Source organism: Ambystoma mexicanum, chromosome 9 (genome assembly GCF_040938575.1).
Source record: "Ambystoma mexicanum isolate Mex_15411 chromosome 9, UKY_AmexF1_1, whole genome shotgun sequence".
NCBI lineage: Eukaryota > Metazoa > Chordata > Amphibia > Caudata > Ambystomatidae > Ambystoma > Ambystoma mexicanum.
In genome coordinates this window covers 913,462,685-913,477,340 of record NC_090931.1, presented here as the reverse complement: position 1 = coordinate 913,477,340, position 14,656 = coordinate 913,462,685, and the positions used below count along the sequence as shown (strand labels likewise).

Here is a 14,656-nt window from a genome sequence, read left to right as displayed (position 1 = left end):
AACAGATTATTTGACTGTGTTTATTCTCAGTACAGGGGTCATACAATTCTGGCGATAAAAACCTTTATGACACACCATTTAATCGGCTTCTTAAAGCTTATGCTGCAATTAACGATTTTAAAAACAGAATTCCAAACGCAAGCCAGCAGTGAATTGTAAATGAAACTAAACGTTCAGTGTTATGGCATTTAATATGAGATAGTGCAGGGGCAACGTGCTCGCCTTGGAAGCAAGACGATGTGGATCTTAGAACCCCCGCGTTATAAATAACCAATTACAACCCTAATTACTTCTATGCCAAGAAAATAAACACCTTCGCACTGCTCACTGGCAAATGAAGTTAGTATTTCACAATTTAACAAACATTTTAGGATGATTTGTCGTGTTCGGGATGTGAGAGTACACGCTAACCTAGGCAAAAGCTTTCCTTTGCTCGTGCTTTTATGTGTCTTTATTCCTGAGCGTTGGAACATTCTGGCCTTATGCTAACAAAGGGGGACGAAACCTGGTTGCTCACATATTTCTCATTTTAAAAGCAATGTTTAGTGAAGGGAGGAAGAAAAGAAAAAAAGGGACAAAGGAACAAAGACGAATAGGGAAAAATGACAAGACCTGAAGTGCAAAATGCGCTGGCAAATGGTACTTTATTTGGTATCAAGTTCCATGAGCTGGTGATTCAGCTGCCCCCACTGTTTGGGGAAAAGCGCACTATGAAGGACCTTTCTGGTGAAATGAAGAAGTCCAGTATTTGCAAAGAGAGGCAACACAACACTTATTCAAAAACAGACTTGGAAGGATGCCATCTACCAGAGCTTCGAAGCGATTCCTCTTCATGTAGCTTCTCCGTGACTCGTGACACCATGACCATATATCGCATCCCACTCACTCTTGCAGGACACGAGATTAGGCGGTTGGACTACACAATGGATTATTATTGTTAAACTGAGGATAGCTCAGGGGGAACACGTTTGTCCTGGAAGAAAGACAACGCAGCGCAACACAGGTTCCAATCCCGGTCCCATGCTTAGAGACTGGTCTCTGGTATTAAGCATGTTATAAAAGATGAATTAATTATTATTATTATTATTATTAGAATATTTATCAAGTGTGGACCTAGCTTCAGGAACCAATGAAGCTTCCCTCAGGGGACACCTCTGAATTGCAGAAGGCCTTACCCCAACCTTGCTAGGTTTAAACCTTGTAGACGCGCATACTGATTTGGGTCCCCACTAAGGTATATGAAGAGAACTCAAGTGTGGGAAATGTTGGTGGACCTAGTAGAAAAGCAGTGAAAAATCCAAAAGCATCAACACCAGACGTGCAACATAGGACTTTTGTTCGCAGATTCATAAAACTGATCTTTTAATTTCATAGTACACAAAATAAGTTTAGGACACCTTTCACTTACAGAATAATAATGATTATGTCTGGAAAATCCTTTGCACTCCCTCAGAGTAATACAAAATGTAAAATGTAGGCTACGAAGCCCTCTTTTCTTGGAGCAACAAAGCTAAATGTTCATTTTTCTTTTTTTGACCCATAAAGACCTCCAAAGTGCCTACTATGTTTCATTTACACAGATTAGCTCGTGCTCATTTCACTGAGGGATGGTCTCCATCCATGTTATGGAAACTGTTCTGGCATGCAATAGAGCAATATTATGTATTTTTGTAGTGCTAAAGCCTATGCCATCAAAGTGCTGTACATGATGAACAAATGTATTGCTAGTGCCAGGTGTGTCAATAGTGAGCCAAACTGGGACAAGTGGATAAGAATCCATGTTCCCACTACATTTAACACCTCCTTGTCAACGGTTAAACTGGAGAGCACCCGTCCTTTCCATAGGCATAAAGCAAGCATAACCGATGAAACCACACTGGCATTATGTGGTTTAGATCTGTCCATGACATAGACTATAGTGGGGATACAGGTTATATGTAGCTACTAAGTGGATCAGATCTAGATTAGCGCTGAAGAAATCATCCTAATCCATGCACAAATCTGAGAACAGAATCTGTTTACGGGGTGCTTGTGTCAGCATTCTATTTGTTGCCTATAAGCGGAAGTTAATCCATCAGCCTGCATCCTTTTAATATGACATTGATATTAAGCCAGCATTGATCAATGGGTGAGTAGTTCAGCAGATATTGAGGGGTTTAGGACATTAACAGAGATTTTAGGGTGTTGAGTATTTGGCAGAACTCCAAACAGTGTATGAGAATTTAACACGTCACATACAAAATGCTGTAAAAAGCAAAACCCACCATTTTCTATCATATCTTCCCATGTGCCCATTGTCTTCTCAAGGTTTGGGCCAGCCAGGGTTCCCAGTGAAAGTAGGACAGCATGGGGAGATTGGAGGCAATTGTACCTACTTCAGACCAATGGGATGCATGGTGGCCTTGAATCATGCTGTTCCCATCTTCATCTTGTATCCTGGCTTGCAAAGTTATGTGTTACTACTGACTTCTGCAATTGTATTCACTCTCCCCTCTTGCTTCTCCACTCTTTTGACTGCTTACTCTCTGTTCTCTTCCCAATTCTCCCATTTTCTTTCGCCTCCCCTCACTTTCTTCTTTGCACTTAATCTATCAGAATTGTCCCTGGACCTAGTATGATAGCAATCTCGTCCGTCTCCTCCCCCTCCCTTACTTGTTCTCCCCCTCCTCCCCAGGCCCCTCTACAGCACTATCTGAAATTTCGTCAGGCCTCATACAATAGTTGCTTGTTTTGTTCCTCCCCTCTCTTTCTGCACCCCTCTCCCACACCTTTTTGTTTTTCTCTTGCTCTACCAGAAATGACGTCAGGTTTGGTACGGTAGTCACCTGTCTGTTTCCATTTCCTTCCCACTCTCCCCCTCCCTTCCTTATCTATGCCTTAGCTCTTTGCACTATCTGAAATGTCGTCAGGCCTAGTATGATAGTCGCTTGTTTTGTTCCTCCCCTCCCTTTCTGCACCCCTCTCCCTCACCTCTTCTTTTTCTCCGGCTCTACCAGAAATGTCGTCAGGCCTAGTACGGTAGTTGCCTGTCTGTTTCCATTTCCTTCCCACTCTCCCCCTCCCTTCCTTATCTATGTTTTAGCTCTTGCACTATCTGAAATGTCGTCAGGCTGAGTACGATAGTTAATTTCACATCCTTACTGTTCATGGCCTGTAAGAATGTCATTGTATTTGCCCTGGTTCCCTCCCTTGCCTTGAAGCGCTTTGAAAAACATTGTGTATAGGCGCTATATAAGTGAACTATCATATCATATATCATTACGTAATATGGAAAAGGTAGGTCTGCTTCCCAGTTAGCCAAGTGCCTCAACCACATTGGTGGTTAGGAAAATGTTGGTTTTACTGTGGTTGGACACACCACACACACACCAGGATTGGACATGGTGTTTAGGCACATAGCTGATTTCCATGATTTGTGGCCTGATGCTTTCAACAGCAAGATGAAGCTCTCTGAAAAATTGCACATCATTCTTATGCTCGCAAAAGGGAAACATCAAAGCAGTTTTTAGCCTCCTTTTTTGATGAAAACTGCGAATGATAAGCAGTGCTGCCAGTTTAGCTTGATCTAGAATGGTGCTGCCAAATTTCTTTTTTTGGACATCTTCTGCTAAAAGAAACAAATTGTATTAGGACTGATTGGCAACAAGCATTTGAGCAGCCGAATGTGCCAGGAATCGAATTAAAATTCCCTGGCCTGCTGTTAGTAAAAATGTCCCTCACAAAATCGATGGGAGAGAGGAGGGACACGACAAATATAAATGTAACAGCATAAAAAAATGGAATCAACTCCAAACACCACATCCACTTTCCTTTCTCAGGCTTTAGTCCGAAGAGCACACTAACAGATACCGAAAACAAAGCAAACAAAGCATATTGTAATCATACGGAGGATAAAATGGGGTAAATGATGGTTAATTGCAGAAAGCCATCACAAGGAAGTGATTATCAATTGGCGTTGTAACTTGCAAACAAAATTGCATTATACCATCAGAAAAGACAACTACGAAGAAGCAAAATAAAAGGGTATTATCCAGGCCAATGGTCAAAGCTTTTAGGGGCCAGAAAGTACAATTAATTTATTTGACAAACAAGTGACAAGAAAAGATGAAACCTAAGTATTTTGGTGAAAGCCTTCTGGTTTGATGAAGTCTAAAAGATGTTCACTACTATGGGTTGAGATGCGATAATTTGCTTGCACCCGGTCTATAGACCAACCAGATACGTCATTTTCTCTCACTTAAGGATGTTAATTTTAGACATAGATCGAAAAAGGACTGCCCTGTGGTCTTGAATGTTCCCTGTACAAGAGACACCTCCTCTCATGATGCACCCAGAAAACTACTGACAGCTCAAACAACGAGCATAACAACATGCCGGTAAATCATTCAAATGCACTACCAGCAATTATGCAATCATCGCAGGTATAATCTGAGTTTAGCAAAACACCATTATGATTCATTTATGAAAATTCCAGTCAGCTCCCTCTCGCAGCTGTGGACTTTCTGCTAAACCAAGTGACTGTCACATAAAGGCATAAACAGTAGACTTCAAACAAATTCAATTATCTGCCTTTTTCCAAGTTAACCTATGCAAAATGTAGTAACAGTTATATATTTTTTCTGTTTAACATGTATGGCTTAAACACAGTTAAAAAATAACTTGAACAAATGTAAACTCATTTAAAGTACAATGCAATGAACATAGATCTTAAATGGTAATCTCAAGAAAATTGGAACTTTTGAGGAATACTCACCATTTAAAATTCCTTTCAAATGTTTAAACCACAGGTTGCAGTGATCTTCACTAGTGTTGCTGAGATTGACTGTAGAATCCTTTAATTTGTGTCCTTTTTGCACACACAGAAAAATGGTGATACCCAACAATGTCCCTCCTTTGTGTTGTCCACCCAAGCAACGACGTTTTAGTTTCACTGCAAATATGTCTTTCAAGTCCAAACATTCCTCTTTATGTTGATGATTTAAATTGAGATCCTCGCCTGAAAATAGAAAACAACAGTATTGGATAGAAATATTTGGATACTTTTTCCATAAACAATATGATTTCATTTTCTAATGAAAGAGAACCATATATTTTATGCTAAGAACCATAAGTATGGGGACAAATACAAAATCGAGAATTGGATCATTTACACAAATAAGACATAATGCATAGGAAAGGAAGTAAATATGTGCTACGAATGGGAATTGAGCTGGGAAAGTACAACCAAGAAGATGTACGGATAGAATTCTCTAACAGGTGATAAAACACAAAAATATACATTTTCACTTGAGTAGCAAATACCCTGCCAGAGCCTTTCCACTTCCCCAAAAGCCACTTTATTTCCAGTTAATAACATGGCATACAGTGGTCCTTGTCCTGCCACATAACTAAATTAGTATCACACTTAATAAAGTCAACACTAAGCACATCTCATTTGACAATGGTGTTCTAGCCCAAATTATTTTAAGCCAATCCACTTGACCAAAGACCATAATCCACTTTAAAAATAAGTAATAATAAGGGAACCCAACCCCAGAGGCACGTTCAGACTGTTTTTAAATGTCTTTCAGCACACCCCAGCTCATCATTTATTAATATCCCACAAAACTGAATTTTGCCTACATTGATTCTGCCATTGAACTATATTGGGGGACCTCACTGTCCTGTTTCAGATATACCACCGTTCCCTACATCCTAAAGATCTTAGACAGAGTGGCCTACCTGCAAATCCAGAAACACCTGGAAGAGAACAACCTCCTGGGCCTTAGACAATTAGGTTTCAGACCAAGGCACGGAACAGAGACAGCACTCCAGGACCTAAAAATCCAGATGCACGAGGCAAAGGATAAGGGCAAGTTAGCCATTCTCTTACTGATTGATCTCTCAGCAGCCTTTGACCTTGTCGTCCATCAGATCCTTACGGAACATCTGATAGCATCAGCGGCTTTCTCTAACCAGGCGACTGCCTGGATCCAATCCTTCCTAGCCAATCGAACCAGACGGGTCTTCTCCCCGGGGGCCTCAGCCCACTCCATCCCTATCCTCTGTGGCGATCCACAAGGTTTGTGCGTTTCGCCAACCTTATACAATATCTTCACCAAGCTATTGTTCGACCGCCTTGATAAGCTGGGCGTCACTTACATAAACTATGCTGATGACACCCAGGTTCTCAGCTCCCTAGAACAAGGCTTGTGCCTCAACGACGAGGAAAAAAAGAGCTCCTTCTTGTCGGCTCTCAACCACGGCTAAACAAACTGGACCCCCGTTACGCGTCCATCAACATAGACGGTAACCAAATCTCTGTGGCCAAATCAATTAAAACTCTCAGGGTCTATTTAGACTCCATTCTCTCGCTCAAAAGACAAGTGAACGCCACAGCCTCAGCCACAGTTTATACAAATAAGCTCATCAACGCCTGCAAACCCTTCCTTTCTCCATCCAGCTGCATTACCCTAGCCAGAGCGCTAGTGCTCTCAAAAATTGACTACTGTAACACTCACTTTCTCAGCACCTCAGAACGCAATGTGAAGAAACTGCAGGTGCTTGAGAACAACGCCCTCAGAGCCGCCCTGAGTATCCTGCGACACGCTCACATCTCCAGCATCAGACAAGATGCTCACTGATTCCCTGTACGAGACAGAATCACTCTCAGATCCCTTGTCATCGTCCACAAATGCCTCTCCAATGACGCTCCCAAGTACTTGGCAGACAAGTTCTCTAAACACACCTCAACCAGACCAACCAGAACGCAATACTTGCCTTTCCATCCACAAATTCTCCCTAAAAAAAAAGCAGGCAGCTCCAGCTTCCCGGTCCTAGCCGCCAAAGCTTGGAACGCCACACCACTGAACCTTGGAGCAGAACCCTCCTTTTGGACTTTGAGAGCCAAAACTAAATCTTGGCTCGCCAACAAGCATTCCACTGCCATCTGACTCTCTTCTTAAAGGAACTCTTCTCCTGTCGACCAACATGTAACACGGTCAATCGCACTTATTGTTATTTTTACTGTATGTCTATACTGTGCTGTAACCTCATCTAAGTCTCCGGCGCCCAGTTACCCCAGGGTTCGGCGCGCGGTATAAATAAAGAAACTAAACTAAACTAATATGTGGCTCATCTTGCCATGCATGGAGTCCATTTGATCTTTGTCCATCTAGTTTGCATGTATGTATGTTGGTGAATTATAGAGTGCAAACCTAAACTATAAACGATAGAGCGCTGTACAATAAAGGGAGGGGAACATAGTTGGGGAAGGAGGGAGAGTCTGGTCCCTCATGTGTACTTATTGTCGGTAAAGTGTTTGACGAGTATTTGTATTTTATTGTTTATATAGCGCTTTCATCCCTCTTCTGAACTGCAGGAGGGAGGGAGCCAGCCTCATGATAGCATGACGGTTAAATCAATGCATGAGGGCAGAGCAGGAGAATGTTCGTTTCCGGGTCTTCTTGCCCTTCTTGGATTTCAGTCTGGTGATATCTTGGGTAACGGTGAGACCTTGAACCCCTGAGATGGCTATATTTTCAACTAATTATGAAGGCAACTTAGACATTAGAGCTGTGTAGGGAATTGAGGCCATCTTAAAAGTGAAGCAAGCTTGGGGGCTAACCAGACTAGTGCCTTAAGAGTTGGAGAGATGTGGTTGGATTTCTTCAGTCTTGCAATGAAGTGTGCTGCAGGGGGGTAGTTAGAATTTGGGGGGACCACACTAGTGGTTGGCACACCTGCAAGGAGTGTTTTGCCACCATCTAGGTGAGAGAGCACGAGGGCCTGGACGAAAGATCTGAAGTTAGAGGCGGGGGTGAAGTGTTTGATTCGGTGGAGGAGTGAGAGTTGTTACCATGCTTTTTATCTCTTCTTGACAATGTATGCCTTGAAAGAGAAGTCGCGATCGAAGGTGAAGTCTAGAGACTTTGCTCTAGCGGTGAGTTGAGGGGAGAAGCCATCAAGATCCATCTGTGCAAGCTAGTTTTGAACTGAGGCTCATTTGTTGGCACTCTCAAGGAGAATGAACACTGCTCTGGTAGGGTTTCAGGTAGGCACTTAACATGCAGGCTTGAATGGTGCAGAGGAAGTATTTCAGTTGGTTAATGTCATCGGCATACTGATGGATTTTGATCTTGAATGTGAGCAAGAGTGCCTTCAGTGATGCCATCTAGAGGTTGAAGATGATAGAAGAGAAAATAGAGCCAGTTGGGACGCCCTAGATCAGTGGGTGATGTTGGGATCTGCAGGTGCCAAACTGGTTGCGCTGGAGTGGTAAGAGTCAAAGAGCTGAAGCACTGTCATCAAATCCCTGTCGTAGAACAGGGTGTTGATTATCTCTTTGTGGTAGACCATGTCAAATGCAGCAGAGGTCAAGCAGGATCAGGAGGCAAGAGTGTCCATGATGAAGGGTTGCATCGTCTATGACCTGGATGGCATTGGTCTCCATGCTGCATCCTCCAACCTGTGGTCTGGATTACTCCCAGCCCGTGCTGTTTGTGCAAATAATAGCTGCAACATCCTAGGACACTCTCATACCTATGCTGTGGGGTACAAATGTTCTATATGGATCTATGCCCTTAATTGTTACTCTGCTCTACAGCATCAAAGCTTTCTGCTAGGAAATCTGGAGAAAGTGCAGTGAGCTGAATACTGTTGAAGGAGGGAATCCTCTTATGGAAATCATGGGTCACTAGGAGTGACCGCAATTAACAGCAGATGACAGACTGGTCTGTGCCCCAACAGCCTAACACGGAATGAGTAGCAGCATTGTCCAAGAGAAGACAACCCATGGCTAAGACGCAACACGAAAAAGTAGCAAGTTGACCACAGCAAGTGATGATTATCTTCAGACTATGTAAGTACTACTCAATAACTAACTATATGAACTTGTAACACAGACCATTTCAAAAAAGATAAGTTAACTCTAGCAATTTGGGCTAAGGGTAAGCTACCTTACACAGTCAGTAAAACTATACACCATATAGCTGAAACAGTTTGCGCTAGATAAATATTATGGTTCATCCGTTAATTTATATTTCTCAGAGAGAAAAAAAAATAATATTGGATTAAAAAAAGAACAAATGTGGACCTTCTTGTGCAGGTAAGAATATTACCATAACGATACTGCAGTATGGGTGACATAGCATTAGGGCAATAAACAGCAGAAGCAATTATATATATACACACACAAAACAGAATTTGCTAAACGAGTAGTGCTTTGCCGATTTACTTAGCTTGTGCACAAGAGCTAAGTGGGCTGGTCGAATTACAATGGAGACATCTTCCTTAAAATGATAGATTATCCTGTCACCCCTCCCATACATTTTAATCCCAAAATTCACAAAAGTTTGTCATTGCCTCCAGGGAGGCCCATTGCGTCTTCTGTCAATAGTTTGTTAGAAAACACATCAACATTTTTCGATTATTTGTTTCAAGCTAACAATATACAAGCCATTTTAACAAAGCACTGTAACATTCTCATGAGTGACAGAGATTTAAAAGAGAGTATTGGGTGCATCTCCCCAAGTTCCTTTCTCGCAAGCCTCTACTTTGAAAAACATACTATCTCCCAGTCAGATACATTCTCAGAAAGTATCAGACAGCTGGTTTAATTGTGGAGCACAAATCATGGGGTTTACTAAATGTTATAAATGTAAAGAACAAGATACTTACCAACTGGTAACGGTCTTTCGACTGGATGTTCCTCCAACCGGTTCCACATCTTTGACATGCAATGTCAACAGCTGTGCACTTCAGAAACTTTTTCGGCAGAGGGCGTCCTGCGTTGAGGATGTCGGGTCGATGTCCCTCGAAGGCCTCCGTCGATGGCGACATCACCAGATGTTATAAATAGGGCGCCCATAGCCTCAGTTTATGTTTTTCCCCCAGAACGTGTGGCACCAATCCAATGCCTCCTTGCCTGCACACAGCCTTGCAGAAATGTAAGCTGCAATCGCATAGGAAATTCTCCAGAGGGGCAGGTCGGGAGGGCGATGTGGAATACGTTGGAGGAACATCCAGTCGAAAGAACGTTACCAGTTGGTAAGTAACTTGTTCTTCGAATGGATTGTGTCCTCCAATGTATTCCACATCTTTGACAGACTCCCAAAGCAGTACCAGAAAATGGAGGAGGGAAAAGAATTTAGAGTACCCAATCATATGGCGGAATAAAGAACCTCCTTACCAAAGGCCATATCTTGACCATGGATCGTATCCAGGGAGTAATGTTTAACAAAAATGTGGATAGAAGCCCATGTGGCTCTTCAAATATTCCTAATAGGAACTCCCCGTTCGAGGGTGGTGGAAGTAGCCACGCCCATAGTGGAATGAGCTTGCAACCCTTCAGGAGGGTCCTTACCCGCCAATCGGTAACACTCAGTAATGGTGAGGATAATCCACCTGGACAAGGTCTGTTTGGTAACAGCCTGGCCCAATCTGTGTCCAGCATATCCCACAAAGAGTTGATCGTCCACTCTGACCCTGGACATCCTAGAAATATATAAGCTCAGAGCTCTCCTCGGATCCAACCTATGGAGTCGTTCCTCTTCCTTACCAGGATGAGGAGGAGGATAGAAAGAAGAAAGAACCACTTTCTGACTCAAATGAAATTCAGATACTACCTTAGGTAGAAAGGAAGGACGTACCCGTAGTACAACCCTGTCCTTGTGGAACACAGTAAAGGACGGCTTAGATGAAAGTGCCTGCAATTCACTCACTCTGCGAGCGGAAGTAACCGCAACCAAGAACACTGTGTTGAAGGACAACAATCTCAAAGCACAAGAGTGCAAAGGTTCAAATGGAGCACCCATTAGAAATTTCAAAACCAAATTCAAATCCCAAACCGGCAACTGGAAAGGGGACAGTGGGAATACATTAGTCAGTCCTTTAAGAAATTGAGAAATCAAAGGAATCTTAAAGTAAGAACATTCTACAGACGAGCGCTTAAATATAGACAGCGCTGCCAGGTAACATTTAATGGTACATATAGACAGCGCTGCCAGGTAACATTTAATGGTACATACACAAAGGCCCAGGTGGGCCAATGAAAGTAAGAAAGAAAAAAAACATAGGAATGGAACACTGAAAAGGATCAACATTGTGTCCACTGCACCAGTCACAAAACTTACGCCAATGGCCAAAAGCAACACCTCCATCACATCATCCGGGAAGTCTCAATCCTTACATCTCAACCTTTCAGATACCAAGTGTGAAGGTTGAGAGTCCTGACTTCTGGATGGAGAACCTGACCTCCCTCTCGTGACAACAGATCCGCTCGGTAGGGAAGACTGCGTGGAGGGCAGATGGACATTTCTAGAAGGTCCGGGTACCACGCTCTCCTGGCCCAATCTGGAGCAATGAGGATCATGTGGGACCCGAACCTCCATAACCTCTGTAACACTTGAGGAATGACAGGGACCGGAGGAAATGCGTACAGCAGTGGGAATGACCAATCCACTACAAAAACGTCTCCTAAGGCTCTTCACAGAGGAAATTCCCTTGAGCAGAACCTCTCGCACTTCCGGTTGGCACTGGTGGTGAAGAGATCCACTTGTGGGGTTCCCCAAAGGATGTAGATCTCCTGAAGGACTTCCTGAGCCAACTCCCACTCATGAGAGACCATGCTCTGCCTGCTCAGAGTGTCTGCCGCTGCATTTTCGGCTCCGGCCAGATGAACTGCCGAGAACGAAATTCCCTGCTGGATGGTCCAGAACCAGAGCTGCATTGCCTCTCTGCACAACGGGAGTGACATTAACCCCTTTTTTTGTTGAGGTAATGCATGGCCACTGTGTTGTCCGTCATGATCAGGACACTCTTGCCCCACACAGACAGCAGAAAAGCCTTCAGGACTAGACTGATGGTCCTCAGCTCTAACAGGTTGATGTGGAGTTTGGACTCCGATGGGGACAAACGACCGCTGGCGGTCAAGGCGTTGGCATGAGCAACCCATCCTTTGAGGGAAGCATCCATCACTACAGTCACCTCCGGCCATGGTTGCCAAAATGGCTCCCCCTTCATCAGGTTCCCTTCGTTGGCCCACCAAAGAAGATCCTGAGACACAGAGTGGAATCTGAACGGGATCCGACATCTTGCCTGAGAACTGGGACCACTGCATCTTGAGGACCCATTGCAGGGATCTCATCCTCAGCCTGGCCTCTGGCACCAAAAAAATGCAGGATGCCATGAGGCCGAGCAACCCTAAGAATTCGAAAGCCGTGAGACTCTGGGCACGTTGAAACTTGTCCACCATCTGCACAATGTGATGAGCCCTCACCTTGGGAGGTGAGCCCTTCACAAAGGAAGTGTCCAACACAGCCTCTATGTACTGGAGCTGTTGGGAAGGTGTCAGTTGCGACTTCTTGAAATTGAGGGAGAAGCCCAGCTTGTAGAGGGTCCGGCAGGTGAGAACGAGGTGAGCCAATGCTTGCTTGGGCGAGCGCGCATGGATCAGCCAGTTGTCCAGGTAGGGGTAGACGAGAATCCCCCCTCGCCTGAGATACGCTGCCACCACCCCCATTAGCTTGGTGAAGACCCCCGGGCAGAGGTCAATCTGAATGACAGGACCCGAAACTGAAAGTGCGAGTCGCCAGCCGCAAACCTCAGGTACTTTCTGTGCTTGGGATGAATTGGCAAATGAAAGTAAACATCTTGTTGAAGGGCCTGGAGGACTTGAGAAAGAGTAACCATCTTGAACTTGTCCTTCCTGAGAATTTTGTTCACCCAACGCAAGTCCAGGATGGGTCTCAATCACCGTCTTTCTTTGGGATCAAAAAATAATAGGAATACCAACCCTTGTTCCTCTTCGCTACAGGCACCAGTTCTATAGCGCCTTTCTCTAGCAGGGTCAAGATTTCCTGCACAAGGAGCGGATCTGGAAGCTTCAAAGAGAGGTTCCCTGGTGGATTCTCGTGAGGCCGCTTTAGGACTGTGACTGTTTTGGAGCGGCTGCGGTAGTGCCTGAAGGCAAAGAGGCAGCTGCCTGAGTGGCTTTGGCACCTCTGTTTCCGCAACGACCACAGGTACTTTTTCGCTGACCCCTTTGACTGGCGGCCCCTCTCGTTCTACCAAAGGAGTAGTAGTAACGAAAAGAACCTCCCCTCCACTGCTGTCCCCTAGGACAAAAAGGCGGAGGTTGATGCACAGCTGCGCTTAAAGATTTCACCGCAGCTTTCGAGGTTTGTAACCTCTCAAGGCTCTCGTCAGCCTTGTTGCCAAACAAATGTGCGCCATCAAAGGGCATGTTCAAAAGACAGGCTCGCACATCTGGGGCAAAACCAGACTTCCGCAACCACGCAAACCTGCGTATAACGGTGCTCGCAGCAATGGACCAGCTAACACTGTCGGCCATATCCAAACCCGACTGAAGGGATTCGCACATGGCATCCTTGCCATCTTGCACGAGAGCAAGGAACCCATCCCTTTTGTTCCCCCTCAGGAATATGCTCAGCCGCTAAAGAAACAGTTCGACAGAATATGTGAAAATCTTGCTAAGGCACAAGTGGAGTTGGCTGATTTCAATGCCATACTCCCTGCAGAAAATACCTTGCGAGCCCAACCGTTGAAGTGTTTGTGGTCCCTATCAGAAGGGATGGTAGGGTATGCCGCCTGCCTCGAGGTGGCTGTAGCCCCCTGAACCACCAAACTCTCGGGAGTGGGGTGAGTGGATAAGTAGCTGGGGTCGCTAACGGAAGGGCATTACTTCTTTGTCAATGATTTGTTAACAGCCGGAAGAGATTCCAGTGACTGCCAAGCAGCCGCCACCCTTTTCTGTAAAGTGAGATGAAAAGGTAACACCGGATCAGAGGACGGACCTTGGTCTAAGATGCCCGTAAGATCACCTTGTACAAAATCTTCAGGAGGACTGGACCAGCCCAGATACTCCGTGACCCTAGCCATGAGCCACCTGTATGACTCAGCATAAGCCCCAGGCTCAGGCCTGCCAAATTCCACTTCCGGAGAAGTGTCCAACCAACTGGCATGGAGGGTTTGCCTTAACTCCTCCAATTGACTCCAGAAAAGACAGGAGCCATATCATGCCCAACAGGGTCCTCAAAGTCAGACCTTTCTTCCTCCTCATATATGTCATCCAGAGGGAGGTGAAAACCTGGCCTCGGGACAGAAGAGGGCCTGGAGTCCACCACTGGCCTCACAGACTTAGCAGTAGCCTTCCTTGGAGGATCCACCAGATCAGGGAACTCCAATGGTAATTTTCGGGCAAAAGTCCCTCACGGCATCGAAGGCTTTGACACCGAGAGCATCGACAGCTTCAGCGTCGAGAGCTCCAAAGGCTTTGGCAATGGTACCGATGGCACCAATGGCTGATAAGAAGGCAAAGCCTCGACGTCCGAGTCGGACGGACACGGCACCGAGTCGACGCAGGCTTCGAACCCTTAGCAGGTTGCAGCGGTCTCGCTGGGAACAAGCACGTCTCTTGCGACTATCCGAAGCCTTGTCCGAACTGGGCCTCGAAGGTTCCCGATGCGAGTCACGTCGCGGACCCCAGCCGGAAGGCGTGCGAGCCACGGTACAAGACCGTTCCTTGCCGGCTTCATCAGAAGGGGCGATCGGTACCGTGCCTGCGATTGAAAAATCGCCAACATCTGCTCCTTAAAGGCAGCCCATTCCTCTGCCGTCGTGGACTTCGTCGGGCATGCCACTTTCCTCGTGGCTCCAT

At 45.2% G+C, this 14,656-nt stretch overlaps 1 protein-coding gene across 4 annotated transcripts in view; it reads right to left on the bottom strand.

Moving 5' to 3' along the window:
* CERKL (CERK like autophagy regulator) overlaps positions 1-14,656 on the bottom strand; it is a 1,041,140-nt gene that overhangs the window by 746,550 nt on the left and 279,934 nt on the right. For all 4 annotated transcript variants that reach the window (XM_069616081.1, XM_069616083.1, XM_069616080.1 and 1 more), the window contains exon 2: positions 4,754-4,996. In XM_069616081.1, the coding sequence (XP_069472182.1) occupies positions 4,754-4,996 (243 nt within the window). The remainder of the gene's footprint in view (positions 1-4,753; positions 4,997-14,656) is intronic.